Source organism: Heliangelus exortis, chromosome 16, assembly GCF_036169615.1.
Source record: "Heliangelus exortis chromosome 16, bHelExo1.hap1, whole genome shotgun sequence".
Classification (NCBI taxonomy): Eukaryota; Metazoa; Chordata; class Aves; order Apodiformes; family Trochilidae; genus Heliangelus; species Heliangelus exortis.
Genome location: NC_092437.1, coordinates 4,422,864 through 4,436,258, shown reverse-complemented (window position 1 = coordinate 4,436,258; position 13,395 = coordinate 4,422,864). Strand labels below are relative to the sequence as shown.

Here is a 13,395-nt window from a genome sequence, read left to right as displayed (position 1 = left end):
AAAGCTGTCCTGGGACTTGGACTTTATCAAAAGGATTCCAGCCATGTGTTTAGTGCAAGTGATTTTATGCTGTTTCTGCTCAGGTCATTTCTAACAAAACAGACAGGGAAGCACAAGTTCTTTTCAAGATTAACCATTACCAGCCCATGCAGATGGATGCAGCCCTGCTGGTTACAAGGCAAACATTCTGCCCATGCAAAGAGCACACAGCAGCACAGTGATCTCAGTGTCTGGGCCCCACATCCCATAAAAATCCACAAAAAATCCCCCTTCCCACCCTCTCCCAGCAGGCAGCAGTCCCTCCCTCCAGATATCAGTGGGTTTTTCCTCAAAATTTCCCCCAAGTCATGACCACCTCTCAGCCTCATCACCTGCTCACTCCTTCCTCACCCCCCCCTCACCTGAGTGTGTCCATTGCTCCTGGATTTATCCTGCTTTATCCCCCCTCACAAGCAGACCAGGCATGGGGAATCCACAAACCAGCTGCTCAGCAGATCTCTTGTTCTGGTGGCATCAGCATCCCTGGTTCCTCAGCATCCCTGCTCTCTATGTAACCACCCAGCCACTCTGTCTCTCTTCACATCTCACCTCTGGGTTTCTGTCACAACCTCATCTGCCCTCCCTTCTGGGCCAGGGGAGGGGGTCACATCCAGCTGTGAAACAACCATCCAGCTGTGAACCATCCAGCTGGGAAACATCTCCTTCACCTAGAGCACTGCATTTCAAAGCAGCCCAGGAGGAACTGCAGGTCACTGTCCTGTTTCTTCCCCACTGTGTGACACTGAATTTGGGATTTTTTTCAAGCAAGGTGCCAGGCTCAGCTTGTTTCAGGACAGAGATGAAGAGTCTGCTGCCCCACCTGGAACCACCTTTCACTAAACACAAAACATTCCCACCTGCTCCTTTCCTTCAGTGACATTTTGCAGTAATAAAAGCAAAGGGTTGTATGGAGATTTTATCAAATTATTACCCCAAGCACTGCTCCTCAGAAGTGTTCTCTGGGAATTCCCCTTTCCCCTTTGCTCAGCACATTGTTGCTGTTCTGCTTGGGCACAAACATCCTAGTGACATGTCACTTGGATACCTAGGATGACAAAGCTTCTATGCCCCAAGTTTCCTCATCACAGAAGGCAGGGAGGTGATATTACAGGCTTGAGATGCTGAACATTTTTGTCCAGCAGAAGAAAACACCTTCCCCTCTCCATGTCCCCATCTGCCACAGATATTTGATGCTTCTGCTTGATTGACATCAGGTCCCAAGGGTTCAGACCTCTGTGTCCACGCTGTGGGGAGAGTCCAGAGCCTTGTTTTATAGCTTGATCCAAAATGTTAGTTATTCCCAGCATCCTGTTCTGGACAACTCTTCCCAGCAGTGTATGACATGGTGTTTTCCTCAGGTCACTTCACCATCCAGTCCTTATTCTGCAAGGTCATTCAAAAGTCATGAATGCTGAAGCAAAATCCCCCTGTGCTTGTGTTGCTGTACTGGAAATGACAGAATTGTTTGCTGGAAGACACAAAATATGATTGGAATAAATCCATTAATTTTCCCTTAGTAGAATTGCTAGAATAATAGCAAAGTCATGACTCTCACTCTTAATAATTATTGCAGGACAGCCCTAGAAGGCATGGCTGACCAGAACATGATTTAATTTTTTTTTTTTTTTCATGCAACACTAAGGAGTTGTTGAGAAACCCCTTGGAGCACATGCATGTCAGCTTAACACCATCCTCAGGACCAGCTACTTGCCAGAGATGCTCATCTCCTCACACCTACACCATTCTTTAACAGCAAACCCATAGTTTTCCAGAACAAACCTCTGGTTTGGTTTTGTTTCTGGTTTTGTTTTCTGAACACCAAACATAATTTTTCTCCCATTTTCACTCAGCCAAAGTCCCTCACAGCTAATTCTTGAGGCAAAACCAGAGTCAAGATCCACAGATTACAGTGGTGTGGCCTCATGTCCCTCTCCCCAAGAAATCTTTATCTGCCAAGATGCAGAGTGCAGTGGGGACACCAAAAGGTGACAGTGATGCAGCCCAGGTGATGCTGGGCAGGCACTGATGCTATCAAGGAGCATGGGGTTATTAGGTGTTTAACTACAAGCCCCAGGACACTGGCACTAATTCTGAATGGAGCCTTCTCACCTTCCCACACACAATTTGGATTAAGAAATCAGATTGCAGATTCAACATTTAAACATCCTCCATACCTCTGGCAAGTTTTTTTTTTTTTTGCCAAAATATGTTGTTTTACTCATTAGTGCATTTCCTAGGCACCCAAGTGACAGCCAAACAGTAATTTGGGGCTGTTTATGGAACAGAAACATGGTTTGCTCCTTCTCCCTGAGGCCACACAGACATTCAGAATTAGCACACAGCCCCCCCCCCCCAAAAAAAAAAACCACAAAAACCAAAATGTTTTCCAGGATGTAGTGACTTTTGGGAACCCAAGAGATAGAATGGAAGCTGTTGATCAGAACAAGCAGCTGTAGATCCCTGGAGGCAAGGCACAATGCAGGAGGGGATGCTGCCTGACACTCTGTTTAAATTGAAATTGGGTGGATTTATGAGCTTCTCTGATAACAACTCTTATCTGGAGCTGGAATCAGTTACCTCCCCCTTTGCTGGAATTTCTCCTGGTTTGTTCTGTTCTCAGCTCTGAGCACTTCTGGAGAGCTTTGTCTTTTGCAGATTCATGAAGATGGAAGTGTAATGGCATCCTCTGAATCTGACCTCAGAAATCCTGGAAGTCTTTAGACTGGGTCAGAGCCAACGTAGCAGCTACAACTTTGTGCCTTGGAGTAGCAGAGTTGTAAGATGGTCAGGTCTTTGTGCCAGCCATGACTCCTGGGTCCCAGCTGTGGGTACAAGAACTGGATGACTGAGAACAGGCTCCCCAGGAGCTCTGCTTTTAGTGTTTTGGAGTCTCCAAATACCAGAGGCATTATCTCAAACTGCAGAGCGTTGTAAATCAGACTCATTCTTTCCAGCAGGCAGTTTTGATATGGCTCTCCCTCTCATTTCCCACCCCCTAAAGGAAGAAAAAAACATCCTCAGATGGTCCTACCCCCATAAATGGTACAGGATTCCAAAAGAGAAAAAAAGATACCTGCATTACTTTGTATTTTATACTTTATGCCTGCATTAATTTACACTTTCTACCTGCACGACTTTATATGCAGAAAACTGATGCTGTAAAATTTCCTTGCTGAACAGAGATAAAACCAGGGATTAAAATACTAAATCAGGACACCTGGCTCTGGCTCAATTGAGTTTACTGCATGTTTTCTTTAAAGTCCCTTTTAAAGTATATATTCCTTCCACAGCAGTTATTTAAAAATCATGCCACCTCATATTGCATTTTCTGAGCACTCCTCAAATAAATTCAAAGCTTCCTGCTTTTTTTATTACATTCATTTTAGAAATAGGTAAACTCTAGTAAAGGATGTGGTAGTCTTGCTCAAAAGAAAAACCCAAAAAATTACTGTCAGAAGTAGAAAATAGCTCCTGTGTCCTGGCCCCAGTGCTCTACTTCTTCTGAATGCCTGTGATGCACACTCCGTGGGCAGCATGCCAGGAACAGCTCTCTGCTCAGCAGAAACAAACAGCACTTTTTTCCACCCTTTCTCTCTTTTTTTCTTATTTTATACTGAAATAAATGAGGGCTGAGAACAGACACGAGCCACAGGATATCTGATGAAGTGACATAGTTTGGTGTTTTTACATCACTGCATGGAAAGCTGTCGTGCACGTGTGTATGAGACTTTCCTGAATATTTGAATTTTTCAGGGAATTAAAAGTTAGAGGAGTGAGTCAGCATTGGCAAAGATTAACCCTGCTGGAGAGAGAGTTTCAAATCAGCTTGAAAAAGAGAAAGCACAGAGCTATGTGACAAACAATACATTTTGGAAAAGAATTAAAAAAATAAACCTGCATCTGGGGCATTGAGACCAAACCAGGTCTGGTAACAGCCATTCCATAGCAAAATCAGAAGTGAACACAGTACATTTCCACCTATCCCACACCTCCAAAGCTTCATATTCCCTGGATAAGTGCAATATTTGAGAGGAGGTCAGAAAAATCTTCCCAAATTGCCTCCCTTTTCCCTGAAAGATGCCTGACCTGGTCCCACTTGTACCACTCAGCAAGGTGACTGCTGAGACATCTGATGCTTCTGTGATCAAAAGACCCAAATCTTGGCACCAGGATCTTCTGCAGGAGGATTCAGGCTCTCCAAAAGCTGGGATGTGTCAGGATGTGCTGGCTTCCCAGAAATATGAGCTCTGATTACAGTGATCAAGCTCCCTCTCAGGTAATATACTTTGCAGTCTGAAAGCTGCTTCCTTAATCTGCCTTTTGTAGTTCATCTTTTAATCAGCACCATCTGGGATTATCTTCCTTTTATTTACTTATTTTTGGGTACAGGCAGCCTTAGATCCTCAAGTTTTGATCAGCCTGCCTGGAAACTCTTCCAAGTCTGAGATTACTCCTGAATTTTTGCATGATTCCAGGCACTTGAGAGCAGACACAGGACAGCAGATGCTGAATTTAACAGCAGTGTCAACTTTTTAAGGTCATGATTTCCCCAGCCCAGCTCCATGGGCACAGATCCTGCTCCTGGCTGAGTGTTAGGGCACCACTGACCCCATTTTCCCAGGAATGCAGAGGGAGTTTGCTGCAAGTGTGGCTCCATTGGCCAGAACAGAAATCTGGCATGTAAATCCCTTCCTTTTAGTCTCAAACTGGTCAAAGGGAGAATTAAATCCCCAGCCCTTGTAGAGGAAAGAACTGAATGAACCAGGGACAAGCTGCAAGTCGTGATCTCTGTCACCTCCCTGGTGCACTGCCCACTTTATTCTGAAGTGCTGGTTTTATCCAGCCTCAGATATTCCAAAAACTGCCTGAAGCAGGAACCATCACACTGCTCAGCTCAGTGGTGCTGAACACTTGATGAAAATGCTGTTTTGTGGAATCAAACATGCAGAATCTTAGCATTTCTGCTCAACTTTACTTACCTGCCAGCCTGAGTAACTTCCCATCAGGACACCACTGCCTTTTGGGATGGATCAGGAGATGGCTCAAGGTGCTTCTCAGGACTCTGGTGCCCTATGAAAGCAGTGAAAAGATTATTTGATTTAAAACCAGAGAAGCAACAGCTTCATTTTGATGTCTGTGGTGGGTCCTGGTGCACAGTTTACAACATCAAAATGAGAAGTGTGACTTTTCCTTCCACCCCTGGACACCCAGCAAGCCTGGGCTTCCCTCCTCCTCCATCCCCTCAGAGGAACTTAACAGATAATACCCATTTTTATGGATAATATTCTTGATTGAGACTTTTCATGTTCCCACACACACTTTGTATTAAGAATTCAGATTGCAATCTACACATTTAAACATCCTCCATACCTCTGCCAAGTTGTTTTGGTTTTTGTTTTTTTCTTTTTTTCTGGGTAATATCCACTATTATGGATATTATTACCATCCATTCTTATGGGTATTATCCATAACATCTCTGGGACTCCCAAGAATGGCATTTTACCCCTGGTGCTACCAGATGTGTCCATCCCTCACTTCAGATCCCCATATGGACCATGTTAGAGGGTGCTGAGCCCCTGGCCCAGGTTGCCCAGAGAAGCTGTGGCTGCCCCAGCCCCTCACCGGTTGCAGCATCAATTTTTTTTTCCTATTTTAATTTCCTTTTGATATTGGGCCTGGGTGGTTGGGGTTTGTCACCATCTGAACTAAAATAAATAAGTAAAAAAATGAATTTTCCTTTTTTACTCATGATAGCAACAGGTAAGAGGTCTCCTGGCCTTCACCCACCAGCTTTTCCAGCTTGTTTTCTGCTCTGCTGAGGAAGGGGGAGCTTGGACAGGGCTGGGTGGGTCCAACCCACCCCAGGAGGGAGGGTGCCCAGCACAACAGACACCCACAGGCACCCACAGGCACCCACGGACACCCACAGGCACCCACGGACACCCACCTGCTCTGCTCTGCCCTTCCCTTCCCAGGCTCAGTCCATTCAAAAAAATCCCACAGAACAGGACATATCAAAGCTCAGGTGTGGACATTTGTTCAGCTTCTCCCCATTTATCTTCCTCACTGCTGTCTGTCTGAAAACAGAAATTAAAATAATGCCTTTTTCACCACAATACATTTAGGGAAAAAAAAAAAAAATTAAAATCCCACATTGACCTTACTATTGTTAATTCTTAAAATCTCAGTGCCTTGCAGTTCCTCTTGTACATCCAGCCAAAGGGCACTCCTGGCTGCTGTTAAACATCAGTGTATTTCCCAGCAGGAAATTAGATGGCTATGGTTTTGGTTTTGTTTCATTAATCATTAATCCAACTTCTCATCCATCTCATTAATCCATCTCATTAATCCAACTTCTCCATGGGGAAGCTGCCCCTCCCTGGGATGCCTCAGCACAAATGATCATCCAGGAATTACCTAAAATCAATTCCCTTATAGCCTGTTGAAAGTAATATTTGCAGCAGAGGTGTTTTCATCTCTTAGCTATGGCTGAGAGTGACAACAATTGAACCAAAAGATGAGATGGGAGGAGAGAGCTCTCCCTGCCATCCAGCTGCAAAACAAAATTACTGCCAAGTCTGGTTGAACAGCTCAGCTCAGACCTCTAGGTAGGCTTTCAGCAGCCTCCAGCATCACTGCATGCTTTTGGAAAATAAAAAATATCCCTTCAGGAGCTGTCCCAGGTTCCTTTCTGTAAGGAGCACAGGTGGGGCAGCCTCTGCTCCACAAAACTCCTGAGGAGCTTGAGGCAGGAAGCAGAGAGCAGCAGCAATGGATGGACATGAAGACAAAAGACACTCCTGGCCTTTTTTATTCCTCTTTTTTTATTCCTCTTCTGAGTCAGAGTGAAGGGAAGCAAGTTGCCTCTTGTCTTCTCCCAACCTTGGCAGTGCTTTGCCTGATTTTTGCCTGATTGGCACCTTGCAAGCAGGGCTGATGTTCCCAAAGCTGCCAAAAGTGTGCTCAGAGCAGCTGAAGGTCCAAGCCCAGACCTCTGATCACATCACACAGAGATCAGAGATGGGCTGAAGCAGCTTTTCAACACCATAAAATTAATTAACAGAACATCAGCACCTAAAGGAAAAATCAGTATGAGAGATCTCCATGCTCCTACAAATACATACAGGTGCTTTAGGGAGCAGATAAACTCATCTGAGCAGCAAAATTTTGGCCAAAGACACTAAAATAGCCTCGAGTTAAATCAGATGTCTTTAGGGTGCCACTGCCAAGTCCTCATAAGTAAGAGGAAAGAATTTCACAACTTGGTGCAATGTAACCATGTAAGGGCAACTCTGTCCATCTGGTACAGTCCAAGTCCAGCTCATTCCCTTTCATGGCTCGAGAAGATCTGAACTATTCCTGTCCCAGGAAAACAAAGAACATTTTGACATCACAATACCAGAAAACTCAACTGAAAATTGATTTTTAAAGGGACACGTGTCCTCTGTTGGGATTCTGCTGACGTTTTTGTTGAGACCTCGTGGTATGCAGAGGTGTGACCTTCACACACTAATCCACTGCTAATTGCTAATTGAACTGGGTTTATGGAGATGGCATCAGGGCTTTTCTTCTACTTCCTTCTACAAGAAATTCATGAAAAAGGAGTTTGTCTCAATTTTTAAAAATTCTGACAAACTACGTCCGTCAGTGCTACAAAGCAAAGAAAGTTTTAAATATATATACTAATAAATTTTATATAATTTATATGAATACATATACATAGTATTTCATAAATACTAAATTTTAAATATAATCTACTTATATATAATTATATATATATTATATATAACTTTAAAACTATGTACACTAATGCAGTTTTATTGCTTAAAAAGACATCAGAGAGGCCTAAAGTTCATCTTGAACTTTTAAGCTGTCAGCTCACTCTGGCTTATGGAGGAATTCCACTGAAATCCACATGGATGAGCAGAGCCCCAGGGGATTAGAAGCAAGTCAACAATATTTCAACTCTTTGGTAAAGCAGGCATTTATCTGCACTAAGCAGTCACTCGTTTTATTTCAAGTTCTCCCCTAGTGCCAAGGCAGAAGCAGCTGATTTAAGATATGTCAGAAAGAAGCATCAAGTCCAATTAAAACTTATCTCCTTTCACTGTGTGCAAAGGAAAGTAATGAGGGTTGGACAGAAGCCAAGAAAAATCTTCCCAGTTTGGAGACGGAATTTGTCTTCCCAGAAAGTGTTTTCAGAGATTTATCTGCTGGAAAAATGAATTATTTCCAGGAGTCCCAACTAACAGTCACACACACACACACACACACACCCCTCCTCCTCTTTTTTAAATTTAATGCACTGTTCATGCTTGACAACAGATGCCAGAAGAGCTCACAAATAATATGTGGCCTAATTTAATTTTTTTTTTCTGCTTGTGGTATTTGAAAGGTCTGTTTCTCACCTGCTTTCTGTCTTATCCAGTGCAATGTGAACAGAGTATGAAGCTTTTTTTGGCTCTTTTTAGCCAAGTTCCCCCTTACCTGAAACATCCAGGAACTTATTTTCTGCAAGTCCTATCAGCTTAGAGGAAGCCCAGTAAATTCAAGCATTATCAGTGTGAGGACAATGTTCAACCAGAGATCTTTCAGCTTGTAGCTCTGCTCCAAAGGGCCAGCAGCCTGTCCATTCCTGTCCTCTCTGCTCCTGAAACAGAGGTTTAGTTCTGCACTTCATCACCCCCATAAAGTGCTCACAGCTGAAATCCCACTCACTGAAAATATTTGAAAAAAAAAAAACCAAAAAAACACCTCATTTCAATAAAAACCCCACTGCACGTTGACAGGGTCTGGTTTGCTGGCAAGAAAGGATCTTCCAAGGAATTAAGCTGCATTTTGACATGTTTGAGGAGAAAAACACAGGGAAGGAGAGAGACTGCATTTGGCTTGCTCAGCCATCCCCCTTCCTTGTAACATCCCAAATTCCAGGCTCTCCAGAGAGAATTCTGAGACTTGTGATTCCCACAGCCACAGCAAAGAAATCAGGAATAAGCCACATGGTAACAGCTCTGCACGGGGACAGCTGAGAGAATAAACAGGAAAACATCAGCAAAACAGTTTCTGTCACTTGAGAAAACCTTGAGAGGGCCTGGGCAGGATGTAAGGACAACTGCCCTACAGCCCTGCCCCAGAGATGACCCTACAGGAGCAAACAGAGTTTAATCTGGATAGAACTGGCTATAAGGGATCTAAAAACTACCAAAACCACAGCTGACATTCTGTTCAAGCACCTGACAAAGCTGCTATGGGCAAAAAAAATCCAATTTATTAAAATATTGCCAAATAGTCAAGTGATTTCTCTGTATGTCCCTGTTTTTTAACATCAAGGTTTTACATGAGTGTAAAACCAAACCTTTAAGTTTCTCTCATGTGACCACCAGCATGCCAGGAAGTATTTCTCTGAGACAGTTTCATATGATTCCAGTTTTAATAATTCACTTAAAGAATGTGCCACTGCACTTTATCACAGCCAAAAGAACCCTTTAGTTTTTTTCCAGTGGAAAAGCAGGAAGCTGAATTAATTTGTTACACTGCAAAATGTCCCACTACAGATCAAAACTGAGCTAAAATTGCAAAACTTATTAAATCTGGAAAAGAAAGATGACAGTGAACCAAAGAGTGAAGGGGAAATGCTTGATTTTCAACCCTGGCACTGCTTTAAAAGCTGATTTAAAAATTCATAATCAGTATCTGTGTACCTTTTGATGACACATTTCTAAGACTTTTAAAACTATCTATAATCAATCCAAGTGATATTTATGATTTGAACAAAAGACACAGCACAATACAGGTTTAAACTGTTTTATTTTACATCAGATGTTCCATACTGGAGTTCCTTCAGTTAAAAATTCCTAGAATAAAATGAAACAAACATTGTTACAAATCAGTTTGCTTCAACAGCTCAAATAAATATTTTTGACTAACTGTGTTATCATCCTATAAATACAGTGCATACGTTATGACCCAAAATGCTGGAACTGGGTATGGAAATTATCCCTGCAGGAGTTAGAGGATAAGACAAACAAACTTACTTGGAAACAATTCCATCATTTTTTGCCAGACGCAGAATGGAGTCATCTGATTCCCCCTTAAAAAGAATTAAAAGATTATATTCTGAAGAGGCCAAGAAACTGTTGATTAACATAAAAAAAGAGAGGGAGCTGCAGCTTTTAATGCTGGTGCTGAAGTGCACGATGCTTTTACAAAATTTCACATGCACAGATTAGAGTTTTGAGAAGAAGCTGTTAAATTATTTGTCATCCCTTAAAATAAGAAATGGTTTTAACTTGATAAAATGCATACTTGCACTAACCCAAGATATGATTCTGGGTGAGACAACTTCTGATGAACTCTAGGAGGCCTCACACCATGTTTAACAAATTTAACTTATGGTCAGACCATCTCTAATGAGCACAACCAACAGATAAAAACCAAGGATCAGTAGCTTGATACATTCTTAAAAAGAAAAAATCCACTTGGATCCCTCAGTGATTAAAAAAAAAAACAAACACCAAATGTAAGTAATTCTATAAACCAAAGGATAGAGGAAAAAACACAAGAAACTTGCAAGAATTAAGTGAATTTGTTCACATCTTTACTCTTGCTTTCATCATCCTCTTATGAGCTGCAGTCACATGGTGTTTTCAGGACCAAACACAAATCTCAGACATTCCCACCCAAAATAACAAGAAACAGAAACACAAACAGCTCAAGGCAGCACTCACCATTCTACGGATTGGTCCACAAATGGCATAGGTTTTGAACTGTCCATTTACTCTGCCCGTGACCTTGTCAACCTGAAATTACAAACAAGATGCTCCATCCAGACTCACACAAAACTCTAAACTCTCACATCACACCTGCCTGGCACCCAAAGATAAGAATTACTTAGTAAATTCAGTATTTTTTTGCAAACTACAAAACTCACGAGGCTACAGTTAGAAAGACAGTAACTACTTGCTGTGTGTTTTTACAGCAAATAGTGAAATTTACTTGTGTATTTTACTGCCTTTTTTTTTTTTACCTGCTTCTTTTCTTAAGATCAGTATCAAGGGAAGCTGAAGTGAAAGGGGAAAATTTTGCTATAGTTAGAAAAATGCCCACACTGTGGGACACGGTGTCACTTCCTCCAGCTGCTGAGAAATTTAACAGGAAAAAAAAGATGGAACAATATAAATAATTAATTTAATGTGTAGTGAGCCCTGTGATGCCACATGTGTCTGTTTTCAAGTTCTGCTCATGACTGATCCTTTGAAAGTAAAAAATAAGGATGACTGAAAGAATGAAACAGTGAAGAAGAAAAGTATTTGCTTTAACATTTACAGGAAATAAATGTTTTTAAGATCATTTCTTTAGTCAGACAAGTAACACAAGTGATTTAGCTATTTAAAAAGAAAACTGAATGTCCCATAACAAGTCAAAATAAATAACCAGCATGGCACAGAAAAATTCTAAGCATATAATACCCTGAGCACTGAGTAAATGAAATGATCATGCAACGGATACATGAGCAGCCTCATTTGCTCTGTCCAGAGAAATTATTCCAGCAAAACACTGGCACTTTATAGTTAAGTGAAGCAGGTCAGAAACAGAGAGTTCTGCTCTGGAAACCAGAGTTTATCCTAAGGTTTGAAAAAACGAGAAAAAGCAGAGAGATTAACAAGAATAAAAAAGTAAAAAACAGGGTGCAGAAGGCCAGGCTGCAGAATGGTACTGGCCCATGGACAGGTGAAGGTGGGAGGGATAAGAATCTCCCAGAAACAAGCATTCCTTCTTTCCTTCAGAAATTCCCTCATTCATAACTCTAAATTTAGTCTGCAGTTAGGCAGCTGTATTCAGCCAAATAATTAAAATACTGGAAGAGACAATGGAGAGCTTTGTGCAACACCCTCTAATGAGAATTTTCCAACAGGCTGGAAAATAACCAGGAGTGGCACAGAAACACCCTGGAAGGTTTGAAAGCCCTCAAGCTCCACACTTTAAAGGTCTCTAGGGATTATTTGGAGGTGTGACCCAAGCTGTCACAGTTCTACACTGCTATCAAAAGTTTAAAAGTGCAGCTTTCTCCAACTTCTGTTACAAAACTTACCTCAGAAATATTTATCTGAATAGAAGCATGATCCTTGGCACCAATTATTCGGTTGCTGGCAGAGCTAAGGAATAAAATAAGATGTATTTAAACAAAGGGAAAGGGACAATGACAATAATTAATTAATGCAAAATCTACACACAAATTAAAGCTGCACAAGTTTAGGCAGTGACAGTTAAATTTCCTGAGCACTGAAAACTTGAAGTGAGGTTTTAAGTAGATTTAAAGGAGATTTTCATTTCCTAGCATCATGTTATGTTCCCAAATCCCCCTTCACTTTGTGTTTTACTCATCCATGTTTTATACACAGCAGCACAGGCCTTTCAAACCCAATGAGAATCCATTTCTTTTTCCTTTTCTAAAGTTCAAAAAACGCAGCAGTAAAGGCAACTCATGAGGATGCAGTTTCTATGCCTATTACAGCACTTAGGTTGCCAACACTCAGTTACCCCAAGCTGCAGAACACATTTGCCTGAAACCCGGTGAAATGGACACAAAAGAGTTGACTTGTAGGGATTTTTCTAACCGATCCCTTTACCAAAGCTTCACTTTTTCACTTTGCAGCCCTAAAAACGTGCACACTGAGCTCTGCCACGAACCTCCCCCTGCTGCAGGGCTCCCTTCAAACCTACCCTGGTTAGAGAAACCTTTTAAAAACACAGGGAACAGAATAAACCACCTCATATTCCCCCCCCCCCCAGTGCAAACCCCCAAGAGCCTCTGTGGAGCCTGTGCCGGGGCCGCAGCGCTTCAGGCCCCCCCTTTCCTCCCCGTTCCCCCCGATATCCGGAGGGTCCCGCTCACCATTTCCGAGGGACGTAGAGATCCACAAACTCTCCGGCGTCGTTCTGCATCTCCTTCGGGTTTTGCGGCTGGGAGGGAGCGGGAATACCTGAGGGATACAGGGGGGGGCTGAGGGGCTGCGGGCCGGGCTGGAGCGCAGCGCTACCCCCGCTCCCTTATCCCGATCCCTGTGGAAACCCAGAACCCAGGAAAGACCCCTCCGGACCGCTCCCACCCCCCGCCCATCCCCGTGAGGTCCCGGTTGGGCCGTCCCGAACTCTCCGTGCGGAGCAGCCCCGGGGCCGCGTCCTCACCTCGCGGTGGCGGCTGCGGAAAGGAAGGGAGAGCGGCGGAAGCGGAATGACGTCAGAGGAAGGGGAGAGCTTCGGGTGGGGCTGCGTGACGTCACGGAAACGGTCTTGAAAGCGTCATGGTGGGGCCGTGGTGCTGCACAACCCCCCCTGTACCCCCAGTGCTCTGAG

The 13,395-nt window shown here is 43.0% G+C and overlaps 1 protein-coding gene across 1 annotated transcript; it reads right to left on the bottom strand.

The window, feature by feature from the left end:
• Positions 1–9,830: 9,830 nt before the first annotated feature.
• Positions 9,831–13,022, bottom strand: RPS21 (ribosomal protein S21). The gene is made up of 5 exons (XM_071759752.1): positions 12,935–13,022; positions 12,131–12,194; positions 10,767–10,838; positions 10,074–10,129; positions 9,831–9,893 (listed from the first exon to the last, which is right to left on the bottom strand). Exons 1-5 carry the CDS (start codon positions 12,982–12,984, stop codon positions 9,884–9,886), a joined length of 252 nt encoding a protein of 83 aa, XP_071615853.1. The 5' UTR covers positions 12,985–13,022; the 3' UTR covers positions 9,831–9,883.
• Between the last annotated feature and the right edge of the window lie 373 nt (positions 13,023–13,395).